This window comes from Benincasa hispida, chromosome 9 (genome assembly GCF_027475165.1).
Source record: "Benincasa hispida cultivar pf3 chromosome 9, pf3_genome.v1.1, whole genome shotgun sequence".
NCBI lineage: Eukaryota > Viridiplantae > Streptophyta > Magnoliopsida > Cucurbitales > Cucurbitaceae > Benincasa > Benincasa hispida.
In genome coordinates this window covers 95,763,906-95,778,552 of record NC_143486.1, presented here as the reverse complement: position 1 = coordinate 95,778,552, position 14,647 = coordinate 95,763,906, and the positions used below count along the sequence as shown (strand labels likewise).

Here is a 14,647-nt window from a genome sequence, read left to right as displayed (position 1 = left end):
TTTACATTAATCCTCCACTTGATGTATCTCATACACTATATCGATCATATCATATATAATCGAATTACCTCTTGTTAATTTGAACATTTAAAATCAACACCACTCTCAACTTGAACCCATTGAGCTACCAAAGGGACCTTATGGACCTGTAGCTCGAAGCTCCAACAATATGTGAATAACTAACTAAACTCTTTAGTCACGGGATCAACCATCCGTTAACTGTCAAGCACTCCACTAAAGATCGACAGCTGAACTCTCCTTACCACAAATATATTATGTGTCCATTTTAACCAATAATAGTGTGACAACCCTTCACAGATTGCTCGTAAGTACAACTCGACCAATAACCGTTATGCCCTTGTAGTTACATCTAACTCCTTAAGTACCACTAAATCTTCTAATGAACATAAGTCATTGTCCCACTATGACTGAGTCCTCTCTTCCAAAGAGAAGTTGTGGCCACTATGTTCAAGCTCCGGAATTAGCCCTTAAGGGAGCAATCTATCTACTTACCCCTGCTTCGGGGAAGAAGTGAATTCCATATTGTGTAATTGAGTTCCTAGCTCCCAAATCAGACAAGTCCCCAAAAAGGAAGGCATATTGAGTTGGCAATCGGGTCACTCTCACCCATACTAATCAAAGAACCGCCCTCAAAGGCAGGAGTTCTCAGAACACTCAGGATTGAGATCGTGTCACCTATGGTTATTTAGGTGAGATGTAAGTCTTTAGTATCAACGACGTTATATACAGAGTCTAGTCATCTCGTGGTCCGGTCTTATACAAACTCTTTGTATAGGACACCCCTGTTCGCATGTCTCCACATGAATGGTCAGGATCTACCATCTGTAGTAGTTTACAACACTTGCAAACCTCTACAAAGTGAGCTGTATCTGTAGTGTCACTAGGATCAGGTATCCCACCTTAATTCTTATACTACAGACCTATTTAGGTTATCACTCAAGGCATGATCCACTTGTATATCACATATACATGCTTAAGTTTACATAAGATAACCATGAAGCTTTGTTTATTGGATATGAGTAAATACCAGAATGAAATAATAATTATTTTATTCATAAAACAATGTGTATAATTACAAACAACGAGACTCCGGGAGAATTAGGACACCAATCTCAACAGTTACTCCATTGATCCAAATTATAAGTTGAAGAAAAAAAAATGATGAAGGTGTGTCTTCTCTATAATATTCTAGAGTTATTGGTAGCTTAATGTACATAATGAATTGTACAATACCTGATATTGTTTATTAAGTAGGAAGGTTAGCAATATACACCAGCAATCATGGGCACGATCATTGATATGCGTTAGTTAGAGTTCTAAGATACTTGAAGTACATTCTAGCCTATGGATTGCATTATACAAGGTATCCACATGTATTTGAAGGATTTAATGATGCTAATTGAATCTCTAATGACATGAAAACTAAATCGACTAGTGGGTACATTTTTACCTTAGGTGGAGCAGTTGTATCATGAAAATCTTCAAAACATACGTAGCACTTCTACTATAGAATTAGAGTTTATAGTTCTTGATAAAACAGAAGAAGAAGTTGAGTGGCTTCAAATTTTTTTTTTTTGAAGATATTTCATTGTTGCCAAAGCCTGTAAGTGCAATATGTATTTATTGTGACAATTTAGCAACTTCTATGAGAGCCAAGAATAATGTCTATAACGGAAAGTCACGACATATTAGGCGTAGGCATAATTTGATAAGGCAATTGCTCTCTAATGGAATAATTTTCATTGGTTATGTGAAATCAAAAGAGAATATTGCAGATTCTTTAACAAAAGGATTGTTAAGAGAGCAAGTCACATATACATCGACGGAAATTGGGCTAAAGCTTATTGAATGAGTTATCTGGTGGTAATCTAACCTAGTTGAATGGAGATCCCAAAATCTAGGTTTAATAGGCAAACTAGTTAGATAATTCATAGTTGACACATTAAGAAACTTATAATTTCTTTCCATTTCTATGTTGTTCTAGAGTATGTAGCCTGTTGATGTTAAGGTTATATTGATATCTTATTTTACAAGAGGAGTAATGACATAATACTCTTAATCGACATCACCTATGTGAGAGCAAAAGTTGTTGGGGTTGTCCATTCCTTCAGAAATGGGGTCGCTTCTATGAAAACTTTTCAAATGGCTTATGTTCTCTAAAGCTCTTATGAATTCAGAATTTTTTGTCCAGGACCAAAATGGGCACAAACGTATATAACTCAAAAATACAAGATGAGTTGTGTATGATATCTATTGTCTCAATTCACCGATGAGAAGGATAGGTTCAGAGCTTAGTCTCATTATTCCTTCACTAAAATTGATGGATATTCTTTAAGGAAGGTTCAAGTCCAGAAGACACCTCTTCTGATGCATAGCTTGTCTGTTTGCTCTCAACGGGTTTATTTTATTTTTCTCACTTTCTTTCATGTGGGGGATTGTTGGATATATATAGTGAAAGAAAGTGAAACAATTGAATATTGAAATATAAAAGTGGATTTAATTGTGTAGAATAAATTCATTGTTTAGAAACTTTCAAATTGAACTGAAACTTAAAATTGACATGATGTTTCATGCACAAATTTAACATGTATGAAAGTCAAATTTGTAGTTTCTTCAATTTGAGTGAGTTATGTTTGATTTTTGTCAAGTAACAACTCAATTGAGTTAAATTGACAAATGTTTCAATGTTTATATTTATTTGATTTTATTTTGTAATTTGGAGGGTTATTAAGTTGCTAGAATAGCAACTTGGTTCTTCATTTGTCGCATCTCATTCCAGATTGAAAAGTTTTCTCTCTCTTTTTTTTTTTTTTTTTCCTTTATTTCTTTATTTTGTTCTTAAGTTAAGTTGAAAGTAAGTATCCAAGAGTTCTGCCAGATACGAGTAGTTCAAGGTTGTAGTTCTACCAGAGTTAGTCGTTGTATCCTGCTGAGACGATCACTGTACTCCCCTTGCAACCCGTGCAGAGCGAATAATTGTCTTCAGGACAATGCTTATTAAAAGCGTGTCTCGACTACATTTTGAGTCTCCAAAGGTTTTAAGGTTCTTTCAAGTCTTTGATTATTTCCATATCTAAGCCTTGTTACATCATTTGGCTTAAATTTGAGTTTGAATACTATACATTGAGTGTACTATTTTCTAGTTAAGGTGTAATCAATTTTCTAGTGTATTCAGTTTATATATTCCATTTTCTCCCAACAAAAAGTATTCCTAAACTTTTAAAAGTTTCATAAATACCCTTAAACTTCCAAAATGAGTTAAAAAATACTCTTACCATTAGTTCTGGATGGAAATCGTTAGTGTTTTGTGTAAAAAATACTTCTAAGCTTAGGTTACAAAAATATCCTTAACTTAAAAAAAAAAAAAAAAAAAAAAAAATTCAAAAATATCCTTACTGTTATATGAACAAAAATTGTTAATACCATCTTACTTCTGTATTTTCCTTATTTTTTTCTCCCATCCTTACTTCAATAGCCTTTTACTCCAATTTTTATTAACATTTATTTATATAAAAAGAGTAAATAAATAAAATTGCACACTTCGGCTCAGGTATATGGACTAGAATAAGAAAAAATAGAATAAAAGAAGCACCAAAGAATTTTAAGACTTAAATGTTTTAACAAAGTTATCCGTTAGCAGTTAAGTGTATGTGTTAATAGCCAAATACATTTTTTTTATTTGGCTATTTACCATTTTGACATGTTTAAATGGGAGATTTCAATTTTGAAATTTTGAGTGATTTAATGATTTAACTTAATTTTTTGTTGTTGAGAAAATTAGTGTAAGCTAAATATTGAAAAATTAAGAGAAAAATAAAATATCTACATGAAAAAAAAAATGAAAATATCTATATAATTTGTTTTAGAATTGGATTTTTTGAACTTAAGAAAACTTTAAACAAATTAATCACTATATTAACCGTATGAGTATTTTAGACTTTTTTTTATATAATTTTAAAATTATTTTTGCAAGGAGATATTAACGATTTTTATTGTGAAGATGTTTTTTTATTTTTTATTTTTTAAGTTTAAAGGTATTTTTTAAACAAAATTTTAATCCAAAACTATCGGCAAGAACATTTTTTTAACTCTTTTTTAAAGTTTAAGGATACTTTTTTTTAACTTTTGAAAGTTTATAAGCATTTTTTATCCAAAATATAAAGTTTAAGAACATTTTTTATGATTTAGCCTTTTTTATAGATTCACGAGTGTTTGAACCAACTTATGTATACCTCAATTATTCTCACTAGACAACTATATTATTCTAGTAACATACGGTTGCTAAGGCCATTTGTAAAATATTAGATTCAAAGTGGTCAATGACATGAACTCATACTCTTGAAGCTCTTACTACTTACACTACCCTTTAATTGACCTCCCAGTCAACACAAGGTGGTTTTTATTACTCGTAATTACATTACAACTACAAAGCCAAAGCTTCAACATCAAAAGAAATTTAATCATGAAAATCAAGGTTATGAGAATAATGCTAACACGTTCAATTGTAGTTGTAACCTATTATTTACATGTTTGATGCAGGCTTATCCCTTTTTTTTTTTTTTTTTTTTTGAAATCATGATACAGGCTAATCTTAATTTAGCCATCTAAAAGCTATTCAGGAAGTAAAGGTAACCTGTCCACACTATAGAGAGTTCCATTTATGTCACCATTGGAACCAACGAAGTCATCGAGATCGGTAGTAGGATTTGCTTTTCCTAGCGTTTTCGTGTTCTCACCCACATTAGTAATCAAGGGTAAGATTCGGAGACGAGCGTTCGTCTCCATGCCGATCCTCTCCGACTGTAGATGATACTTCCGAATAAGGTCCATCTGAAGAGACAGGATGTGGGGTGGCCTAGGGAGGAGCTCAACAGACTCTTCTCTTGGAATAACTATCTGCTCAATGGCCACTCTGGCTTCCTGTGAGGAAGCAAAGCAATTTACAGAAGTGAAGTTTGTGTTTTCATAGAACAGACTATATCCAATAAAAGAACTGCAAGTGCTATGGTGTAGTGAACTGAACTCATCCATCAAAAGGATAACCGGAAAACAGTACAAGAGAAATCAACTTCAGCAAAAAATGATTGGAACAGGTTTCTGCTTTGGGATGTTTGTTTTTTGTTTTTCAATTGTAGCATGGGAATTGAAAATAATGCTCTCAAGAACATAACAACCTAACATAAATCTTTAACCAGCCACCAAAAGAACTGTTTTTTTTTTTAAGGAAAAAAAAAAAGAAAAAAGAAAAACAGCTCCCACACAGTTTGAGAAGAAGGGGACAGACAAATTGGGGGAGGAAGGGGGCAAACCGGCAAAGAATAGAGAGGGATGGTGACATATATGTAAATAAACCAACTAAAAGCTTAATAAACAAAAATAATATAGACAATTTATAAAATAAAATTAAAAAATTAAAAAAAAAAAGAAGAGTAGTAGTCATGTAATGTCAAGTTATAATTCAACTGTCGCAGAATTTTCTCGTCGGAGTCAATGGCAGCAGCTAGCAAGCTAAGATTTTTCTTGAGTACAACAATTGCAGAAATGGATAATCGAACCTTCGACCTCTAGGAAGGGAGCCTATATGCCAATTATCATTGAAGTAAGCTTACTTTGGCAGCAAGCTAAGAATTCATCCGAGCTAAAAAAGCAGTTATTTATTATGAACTATAATAGTTTAGACCCATTAAATAACCATTTTGTTTTTTGGTTTTTTTTTAAAAAAATTAACATATAAACGCTACTTCCACTTATAGTTTACCAACTTGTTCAAAACGTTTTTAGTCACCAAAACAAAATTTGAAAACTAAAAAATGTAGGCCGTGTTTGGTAATGATTTGGGCTCTTTTTGATAACCATTTCGTTTTTTTATTTTTGGTTTTTGAAAATTAAGCATATTTCCCCTCCATTTCTTACAATGTTTTGCATCTTTCTTAAGTACAATGGTTGAATTCTTAATCAAATTCCAAAAACAAATACAAGTTTTTAAAAACTACTTTTTTTAGTTTTCAAAATTTCGCTTGGTTTTTTAAACTATTAGTAAGAAGTATATAACAAATGAAGAAATTTAGACAACCAAATGGTTATCAAACAGGATCTTGGTTTTTTGTTTTGAAAACTAAGTTTATTTTCTCACCGTTTCTTACAATGGTTTTCATCTTTCTTGAGTATAAGAGTTAATTTCTTAGCTAAATTCCAAATTTCAAAAATAAATGTATAAAAACTACGGCCCCGTTCGGTAACCATTTGATTTTTTGTTTTTGTTTTTAAAAATTAAGGTCATAAACACTACTTTCACCTCCAAATTTCTTCATTTGTTATCTACTTTTTACCAATAGTTTAAAAAACTAAACCAAAATTTGAAAACTAAAAAAGCAGCTTTGAAAAAGTTGTTTTTGGATTTTGAATTTGACTAAGAATTCAACCATTATACTTAAAAAAGATGCAAATCATTATAATAAATGTGGAAATAGGCTTAATTTTCAAAAAATCAAAAACATAAAACGAAATGGTTACCAAATGAGGCCTACTATTTTCAAACCTTGGCTTGGTTTTTGAAAACATTGGTAGAAAGTATAAGACTAAGTAACAAATTTAGAGGTTAAAGAAATGTTTATAGGCTTATTTTTCAAAAACTAAAAACCAAAAACCTAATAGCTACTAAACGAAGCCGTAGTTTTCTAAAACTTGATTTTATTTTTAAAATTTAGCTTAAGAATTCAACTGTTTTTTAGGAGAGATGTAGAGCTTACCAAAAAACCGGTAATGAAACAAGCATAACTTTTAGAAACAGAAACAAGCATAACTTTTAGAAACAGAAAATTAAAAACAAAATAGTTATCAAACAGTCTAAATAGTCGGTTTCAGAATTATTAGGACATAAAAATAAACCTCAAATTAAACGGACCAAGTGTGTACTATGCCCATTTAAAAGAAAATAGATCAGACATACCTCCAAAGCATCAATCTTCTCCGAGGATCTTATCCTGCCCAATGATTCAAAATCTTCTCCCTCGTCTTCCTGGTCAATAATTAGTGCCCTTAAGGCCCTTGTGATGTGCACTAGTGAACCAGTCTACAAGGGAAAAAAAATGGAAGAGTAGACTATGAGAAAGATGGCAACTTGTTTGAAAGGATTGAAAAGAACGAGAAAGATGATAAGTGATTTGTAGCTTTTCAATCCTTTTTTCTTTTTAATGCAACAAAAGTGTATGGAAATTTGAACTTCCAACTTCAAAGAAAGAAATACATGTCAATTACTGCGGAGATTTGAACTTCCAACCTCGCTGACGATATTAATACCCTTTCGGGCTTGTAAATCTGGAAATGTCAATACCTTAATCACGTAAATGGGTATGTCGTGAGATTTTGCAGCAGCTTGAATCCCAGCATTCTTTTTAAGCTTTGACTGCAAGGCAAAAAGGGCATCTGCTTCACTGATATTATCAGTAAAATGGATGGCCACATCATTCATCCTTAACTGCTTGAATCCTTGGATCACACTTGCTTCCAATACCTAGAATAACTGCACATGTAATAAGTTCCACAACCAACAGCTATTCCCTAAACCCTAAAAATATGCGATATCTTACTGGTGGAATTTAAAATGTTACAGATATGCTGACACGTGATAATACATGGTGTAACCTGTTCCACAACTCAGTAACGAAATACAGAGATGTTTAATCTATATTGAACCTATAGAATTCACGGTTCCAAACAGAAAGATTTGAGAAATAAAAGCAGGGTTACACACTTTTTGTCTCTTAACATGACTAACAATTTAATCCTCGTACTTTTAAATTTGTAACAATTTAATCTTTGAATTTTAGTATGCAACAATTTAGTCTTAAAATCTATTACACTTTAATCCCTACTGTAAAAAATCTAATCAAAATTAAGTGTCAAATTTTTTATTATGAAAACGACTTAGCATTTGTTATTGATATACATATTTGTTCTCTAATCAATTTAATATAAGAAAACTCATTGAATCTGAATAATAATTTTCACCATAATGATTACATTGTTTCAAATTTCAAAATCCATGATTAAATCGTTACATACTGCTTAAGGACTTAAATTGTTATAAATAAAATTTAAAATCTTATATCATAACATACTAAAGTTCAAAAACTAAATTGTTACTTGAGACTAAAGGTATTTTTCACTCGTAAAATATCAAATTGATGCAACATTTGAAGAAACATGATAGAAATCTAGCAGAAATACTAAGAATAACAAGCACAAACAACTTTGTACTTACAATTGGCCAGATAATATCAAAGATAATCAAATCTCAGATAAACTTTTAGCATTAATTCTAAGCATGAAAAAATGTTCATTGGATTCATTTGTCAAAGTTGAAAGATCGTATCTTACCCCATAGACAAACAGATAAAGGGGAATCTTTCCTTCATCTTCTTCAGATGATTCTCCTGCAGTTGGAAGGACCTCAAATGATATCTCACTGGGCTCCTGACCACTTTTCTCATAATACGTATCAGATACACCAACTGGAGCTTCATCCTTATTCTGGGAGAAAGTGGATATGAAAGTATCACTTTGTATAGTTTCTTTCTCTTCTGTAGAATTTATCTTTCGGACTTCAACGTTAGGAAAACGACCTTCAAAAAAGAAGTGATAATGAGCTGAAAGTGGTAGCTGCATGCTGCTTCAAAGTTCCAGATTATTTGAAGTTGAAAGAAAATAAAAATAATTTTAAAAGATATGGAATTTAAGAAACAATAACAATTATTTACCACAAAGAACGGCGTCAACGGTTGCTTCAAGGCTACGATGGACTCTCAACTCAGTCTTCGATACGATTTCTACCCCACAAGCAAATGTTGAAGGTCCTTTTCTTTCCAGCACAGTCTTTTGAACACGTCTCCGGCTTGCCTCCTCATCCCCAAGAGTTACACTCTATAAAATGATTTGATTTTATTGCCAACTGAATGGACTGAAAACTGAAAAAAGCTATAAGTTCTAAAGAAATATCGAAGACTAAAGTTCACAATGTCATAAAATTAAGTGAACCTTTTTTCCCAATATACTATTTTCCCTCTCATGCTACACATGAAGCTTCGGCAGTAAAGAACCCCCATTAACAATTAGAGAAATCAACTAATTAAGAGGGAAATAACACTCACGACCTTACTTGAACAGATCTGTTCTATAGCTTATACAACTATGTCCTTGAGTTCTAAGAGGGAAATAACACTCAACCACCAACAATAAGGGACATAAGTAGATAGGTCTGATGCACTGAGAACAAAAATAAATTTTAGAAACTCCGGGCTTTATGACAGGAAATTGGAGTCTAGATTCCATTTCAAATCTATATCTTGTGCAACAGTCCATTCTTAAACAATTGTTAAAATTTCCATTACTCGTGAGGTAAGAACAGATCACCTGTATTCCTCCAACAAGCATCTCCAGTAAAGGATTCATGATCAGATTTTCAATTGTAACTCCATGAGCAGTTGCGACTAACTGAATTCCACGTTGGGCTATGGTGCTCGCAGCCATGGCTTCAAGTTTTGTGCTTATTTCATCTATAATAATTACTTGAGGCATGTGGTTTTCAACTGCTTCAATTAAAACCTGATAAAGAGAAAAATGTAAGAGATCAATAAACAGAATAAGATGGATGAAATTCTAATAAACTCATTACTTTACCCAAACATATAACCGCATAGGAAGTGAAAAATATGAATCAATTGCACGAATGAAATTTTGCTGGGTTACCAGAAAGCGTCCATATTGTGGGTATAAATTCAAGAAAAATGTACATCCCATCAAGCTTCAATTATCTTTTGATTTATCTTAACCAGATCGTGTATAAACATACCATCTCCTAGTAGAGTCTGTGCAACTTGTTTTTGACACACCCAAATACACGATATTTGGGCTAATGAAGGACCTTCATGTTTCACCATGACCTTTTCCTGGCCAAAGAAATGGACCACTCCGAAAGTAAAAAATACCCAACAAGTTGCAAATTGTCAAACTGATTAGGTTTTGGTCCAAGTTTAACATTCATCGAGAAAAGTGAAAGAATGTACAAGGGCATACAAAAAACAGGCACACAAAAAGAGACCTCAAACTACCTACACGAGTAGGCTTCAACCCAAAGAATGAGGCCAAGATGGTCATTACAAAAAGTTCAATTAATGGATGCCCACATGGAAGCAATAAATCTCACGCCTTCCCACACCTCTTCCAAAAATCTCTTAACACCTCTAAAAAGTCTAATATTAATCTCAACACAAACTCTTCACAAAATAGCAAAAGAACAAGTCTGCTACAACACTCTACCCTTATCCAGAAAGGGAAGTTCATAAGGATCTCAATCATAGAGCGATAGCCCTTGTTACGCGCAACAACAATCCCAAACAAGCTAAAGAACTAGAAAGGGAATCAGTGATCTAGATCTTTCTCATGCCATCTACAAAAGAACATACTATTGTGGCCGTAACACAATGTTGCTGGATATGGTCCTAGACATTCACTCTCCCATGCAAAACTTGTCATGCAAAGAACTTCACTTCCTTAGATATTTTAACCTTTTAGAGAGGGAGGAAAAGAAAAAAAATTCCCTGATAAAAGCAAAGGATTTGGGAGAAAGATCAACAAGAGAAACCCTCGAAAATTAGGATTCTAAAAATCTATCTTGAAGATCACGCCTTATTTTTCTTCTCTTCCTATAGTCCTTAATTGCTTCGTTTTCAGTCAACACTTCATCTAAAACTTGCCTACCTGCATTAAAGGTTCCTTGGAAATTGGAAATAGTACCAAGGAGCACCTTCTCAAGTCTATCAGCAAAGTTTTTGCAATTATCTAATACAGACTGGTCACATAGCGTATTGGCATGAAGCAATGAATTCTTTTACTTTGTTGGCTTAATCTTTTTTGAGAATCGAGCAAACATAAGTTTCATTCATGGCTGAATCTATAATTTCCCTCTCACCAAACTTGCCAACGAAACTTGCCAAAGACATTCTAGATATCCTCCTTTAAATCTTCCCAATTATCCTATTAAAAGGTTATCGTGAAACCGTCAAGTCTGAGAGCCTTATTTCTGTAGAACACAAAAACCACCATCGCCATAACTTACCCAAAAACCAGCATCGCTCGGTCGAAGGAAGTATCTAGAAAGGAAGTCTTGTTGATTCACACAGACAATTGTAGTAATTGAGTTTCACATCATACCTTATGTTGCATATCAGAGTCTGGAACTTGCATTCGACGAGCATTACCAATTCCTGCATGAGGTATATCACCATCGCCACCAATCTCATTCGAGGTGTCCACGATCATTACACGCTTCTTGAAATCATTAGCAAGTATCCTAGCTATCTCCCTGCGAAAATGTCACAAAGAATTACTCCCAAATTGATTAATTGGAGACTTTGAAGTTCCCACAGAGTTGAGATGAAACACTGACGTGCCAGAAAGATAATCAAAACAAAAATATTCTAGTCAGTGGGGGCTCAGGCTACTGTAGCCACTGGTAAATGCACAGGCTGACAATGTTTAAATTGCCCATGCCCCTCTAGGAGTGTAGGAAGTAATTTATCTTCTAAGATAGCAGAAGTAATATAACTTATAAAAAAGTGCATATCTCGAAAATATTTGAAATTTTGAAATATTTACCCATTCCTAGCTAAATCCAACCAAGGATTTTCTCAGAAAAAAATCATGAATTATCTCTAGTTTAAACTGTCTGAATATTTATAAGGAACTCTGTTTCTGTCAACTAGAAATAGATATCCACAAACTACAGTATTTCCTTTTTCAAAATCTCTTGGACTTTAAGAGATTATGTACAAAACTAAAAATTTACTAACCTGATAATTGTGGTTTTTCCCACCCCTGGAGGCCCAATGAGCAACAAAGAGGACCCATCTTGAATCAAATCCCTCAGCAAGATAGCACTTCCTGATATAGCTCGGCCCACGCGACAAGTTAGACCAATAATTACACCCTTCCGATTCCTGATGGCACTAATCCGATGCAATGTTCTACTAATGCCGGCTCTGTTGTCAATGCCAAAGTCACCAACCTGCAATGGATTTACAAAGATCTTCACATGGTTTTTGCTTTTAAGTGATTAAGACTTCTACTTTAACTGACTCAACCATATGAGTTTAACATTTTATCCTTTTACAGGGTTAAGAGGTGGGGGATTTGAATCCTAGACAAGTCTTTTTTTTTTTTTTTTTATATATACACATTGATCTTTTTCAGTTAAATTGCTACTTTCTCTCATGGTTGATGAATACAGTGTGATCCGCTTTGCTCTACTCTGTTAGTCCAAGAGGGAGAATATATTTAGTTGGTTTCGTTCATAGGTTTCAACTTACTGGACATAAAATAGATATTTTGATACAGCAACATGCATGTTTCCGAAATAGAACTGGTTATGGTAAAGGAGATACATCACAACAGTTAGTAAATGAAGTCTTCATTTGCACTACAATCATATTCAATAGACTCTATTAAGAATAACGTGTACACATATTAGTATAGGTAAAATTTTCAATTGGCATACGTAGTCAATTCCATCTTTTCTTGAAATTTGGGTGGTGGTTTAACGTGGAGTCTAAGTCATCCATGATGCAAAACTGTATTTTTTACATTGAGTTGATAAACCTAGCATCAATCAATGAACCGACCATCCTATTTGAACTTTAATACCCAGTTACCAACTGACCTTCCACCAATTACTCCGGGGGTACAGTTAGAAATTTCCAAGTTCCAATAATCCTCAAGGCCTTCATCTCCTCAAATACAACTTTCCTCCAATGCAAACCAGTCGAGATTTTCATACTACAGACATGAATTGAACAGAACACTCCTAATTTCCCAATCTTATTAACCGAATACTGGCCGAGAGTCGAGAGATTTCTGGCACCCAAGTTAGATAAACGCTATCCACATGGTCTCCATTTACAACCAGCTTTAGAACAAAAATGGGGAAAGTTCAAGCAATATAGGTATTGGGATGTTATATTATAATTGTATTGAACTTTTAACTTCCCGGACAAACAATCAAACGGGACGTGGGCAATCTTATCGAAATAAATAAACAAACAAAAGATCGTGAACGAAGAGCTGAACATACTTTGGAAGTAGCATGCCGTAGATCATCAACAGTTACTTGTGAATCCGAGAGCACGAAATCCCCAGTAGGAAATCGAGCCAGTGGTTTCCGACCCAAATCCAAGACCACTTCAATAAGTTGGTGAGACTCCTCATGCTCCCTTATTCTACGCCGCATTTCTTCAGGTAAAAGCACCAACAATCGGTCCAATTCATCATCGAAATCCTCATCAGAGAGAGAAAATCCGGGGGAATTCGAAGAGCACAAACATAATTCTCGATACCCAGATGCCCGATTGGCGAGAAACTGAGAAATCGATGATGTTTGAGGAAATAGTTGAAGGGAGAAGTGGGGTTGGGGCTGAAGTTTGGGAAAAGGAGGTTGGCATTTGAATTGGGTTGTTGGAGGAAGAAGAAGAAGATGGTTAAACTGTGTAAAGCTAAGCATCTGTTAATGGCGGGAAAAGTTGAAACCTTACTCTGGATTTCAACTTCCCTCGGAAAGTATTTCAATAGTTCTTCAGATTGTCATTCGCCACTGGCACGTTCAAATAGGTTGAAGAATGATTGGTGGGGTTTCTTTCTAGTTTTCCTTGTGTAAATTTCGATACTGCCTTTCACTTTTCAGGCATCTGATTGAAATAATTTCCAGCCTCTCTTTTTTTCCCCTCCCTCTCGTGCTTTCAAAGATTTCAAAAATTCTTCTACATTTAAAAATAATTTTTTTAAAAAATGTTTAATATATAAATTAAACCTATTAATACCTAATTTCAAAAGTTGTATTAATATAATGATCAATCTAATTGAAATTACCTTGAGTTGGACAAATTTAATTTTAAAATAAATTATATGGGTTGATACTCTCATTTATCCAATTCCAGTTTTCTCATCAACCAAATATAAACCAAATCTTCGAATTTAGTTTAAAATCTCAAATTTCAAATCTCCCTTAGGCTTTATAGCTCGCATAAATGATAAATTGCCAAATAAAGTTTGAAAAAAAAAACGTATTTGGCTAAAGACTCGACCGTTAACATACAATATTGCCAAAACGTGAAGGAGAGAGAGGAGGTAAAAGAGAGGAAATAGAGAAGTATGTTAGGTTATAGGTTGAAGTAGGAAAAGATTGGGAAAATTGAAGAGGGAGGAGATGGAATATAAATAAGCGGTAAAGACACTTTTCTTTTTTAAAGTATGAATATTGATGACACTTTGGAAAATTTAGAGGTATTTTTGTAATGATATATTAATGGTTTTTGTTAATGTACTAATAGTAAGTATACTTTTAAAAAACAAAACACTATCCGTCTCCATCCAAAATCAATGATAAAGAGAATATCTTAACTCTTTTTGAACGTTTAAGAGTGTTTTTGAAACTTTTAAAAGTTAAGAAGTGTTTTTTTTATATAAAATACAAAGTTCTAGGGCATTTTTCTTAATAATTTAGCCTCTCTTTTTTTCTTTCTCCTTTTCTTTTATTTATTTACTTTACAAGTGGAATGGAGAATCAAACTTTAGATCT

The 14,647-nt window shown here is 33.4% G+C and overlaps 1 protein-coding gene across 1 annotated transcript; it reads right to left on the bottom strand.

Moving 5' to 3' along the window:
* Positions 1 to 4,359: 4,359 nt before the first annotated feature.
* LOC120087170 (P-loop containing nucleoside triphosphate hydrolases superfamily protein) lies at positions 4,360 to 14,253 on the bottom strand. The gene is made up of 9 exons (XM_090318260.1): positions 13,148 to 14,253; positions 11,871 to 12,085; positions 11,233 to 11,383; positions 9,433 to 9,624; positions 8,781 to 8,943; positions 8,401 to 8,645; positions 7,355 to 7,534; positions 6,971 to 7,093; positions 4,360 to 4,941 (listed from the first exon to the last, which is right to left on the bottom strand). Exons 1-9 carry the CDS (start codon positions 13,571 to 13,573, stop codon positions 4,633 to 4,635), a joined length of 2,004 nt encoding a protein of 667 aa, XP_090174386.1. The 5' UTR covers positions 13,574 to 14,253; the 3' UTR covers positions 4,360 to 4,632.
* Positions 14,254 to 14,647: the final 394 nt, after the last annotated feature.

Excerpts from the sequence above, each read along its gene's own strand:
- LOC120087170 (XM_090318260.1), bottom strand. The coding sequence starts at position 13,573 with ATGCTTAGCTTTACACAGTTTAACCATCTTCTTCTTCTTCCTCCAACA. Across the intron at positions 8,646-8,780 it reads CGTTGACGCCGTTCTTTGTG|GTCGTTTTCCTAACGTTGAA; the intron begins GTAAATAATTGT and ends TCTTTTTTGAAG. Across the intron at positions 7,535-8,400 it reads TTTATCTGTTTGTCTATGGG|GTATTGGAAGCAAGTGTGAT; the intron begins GTAAGATACGAT and ends CAGTTATTCTAG.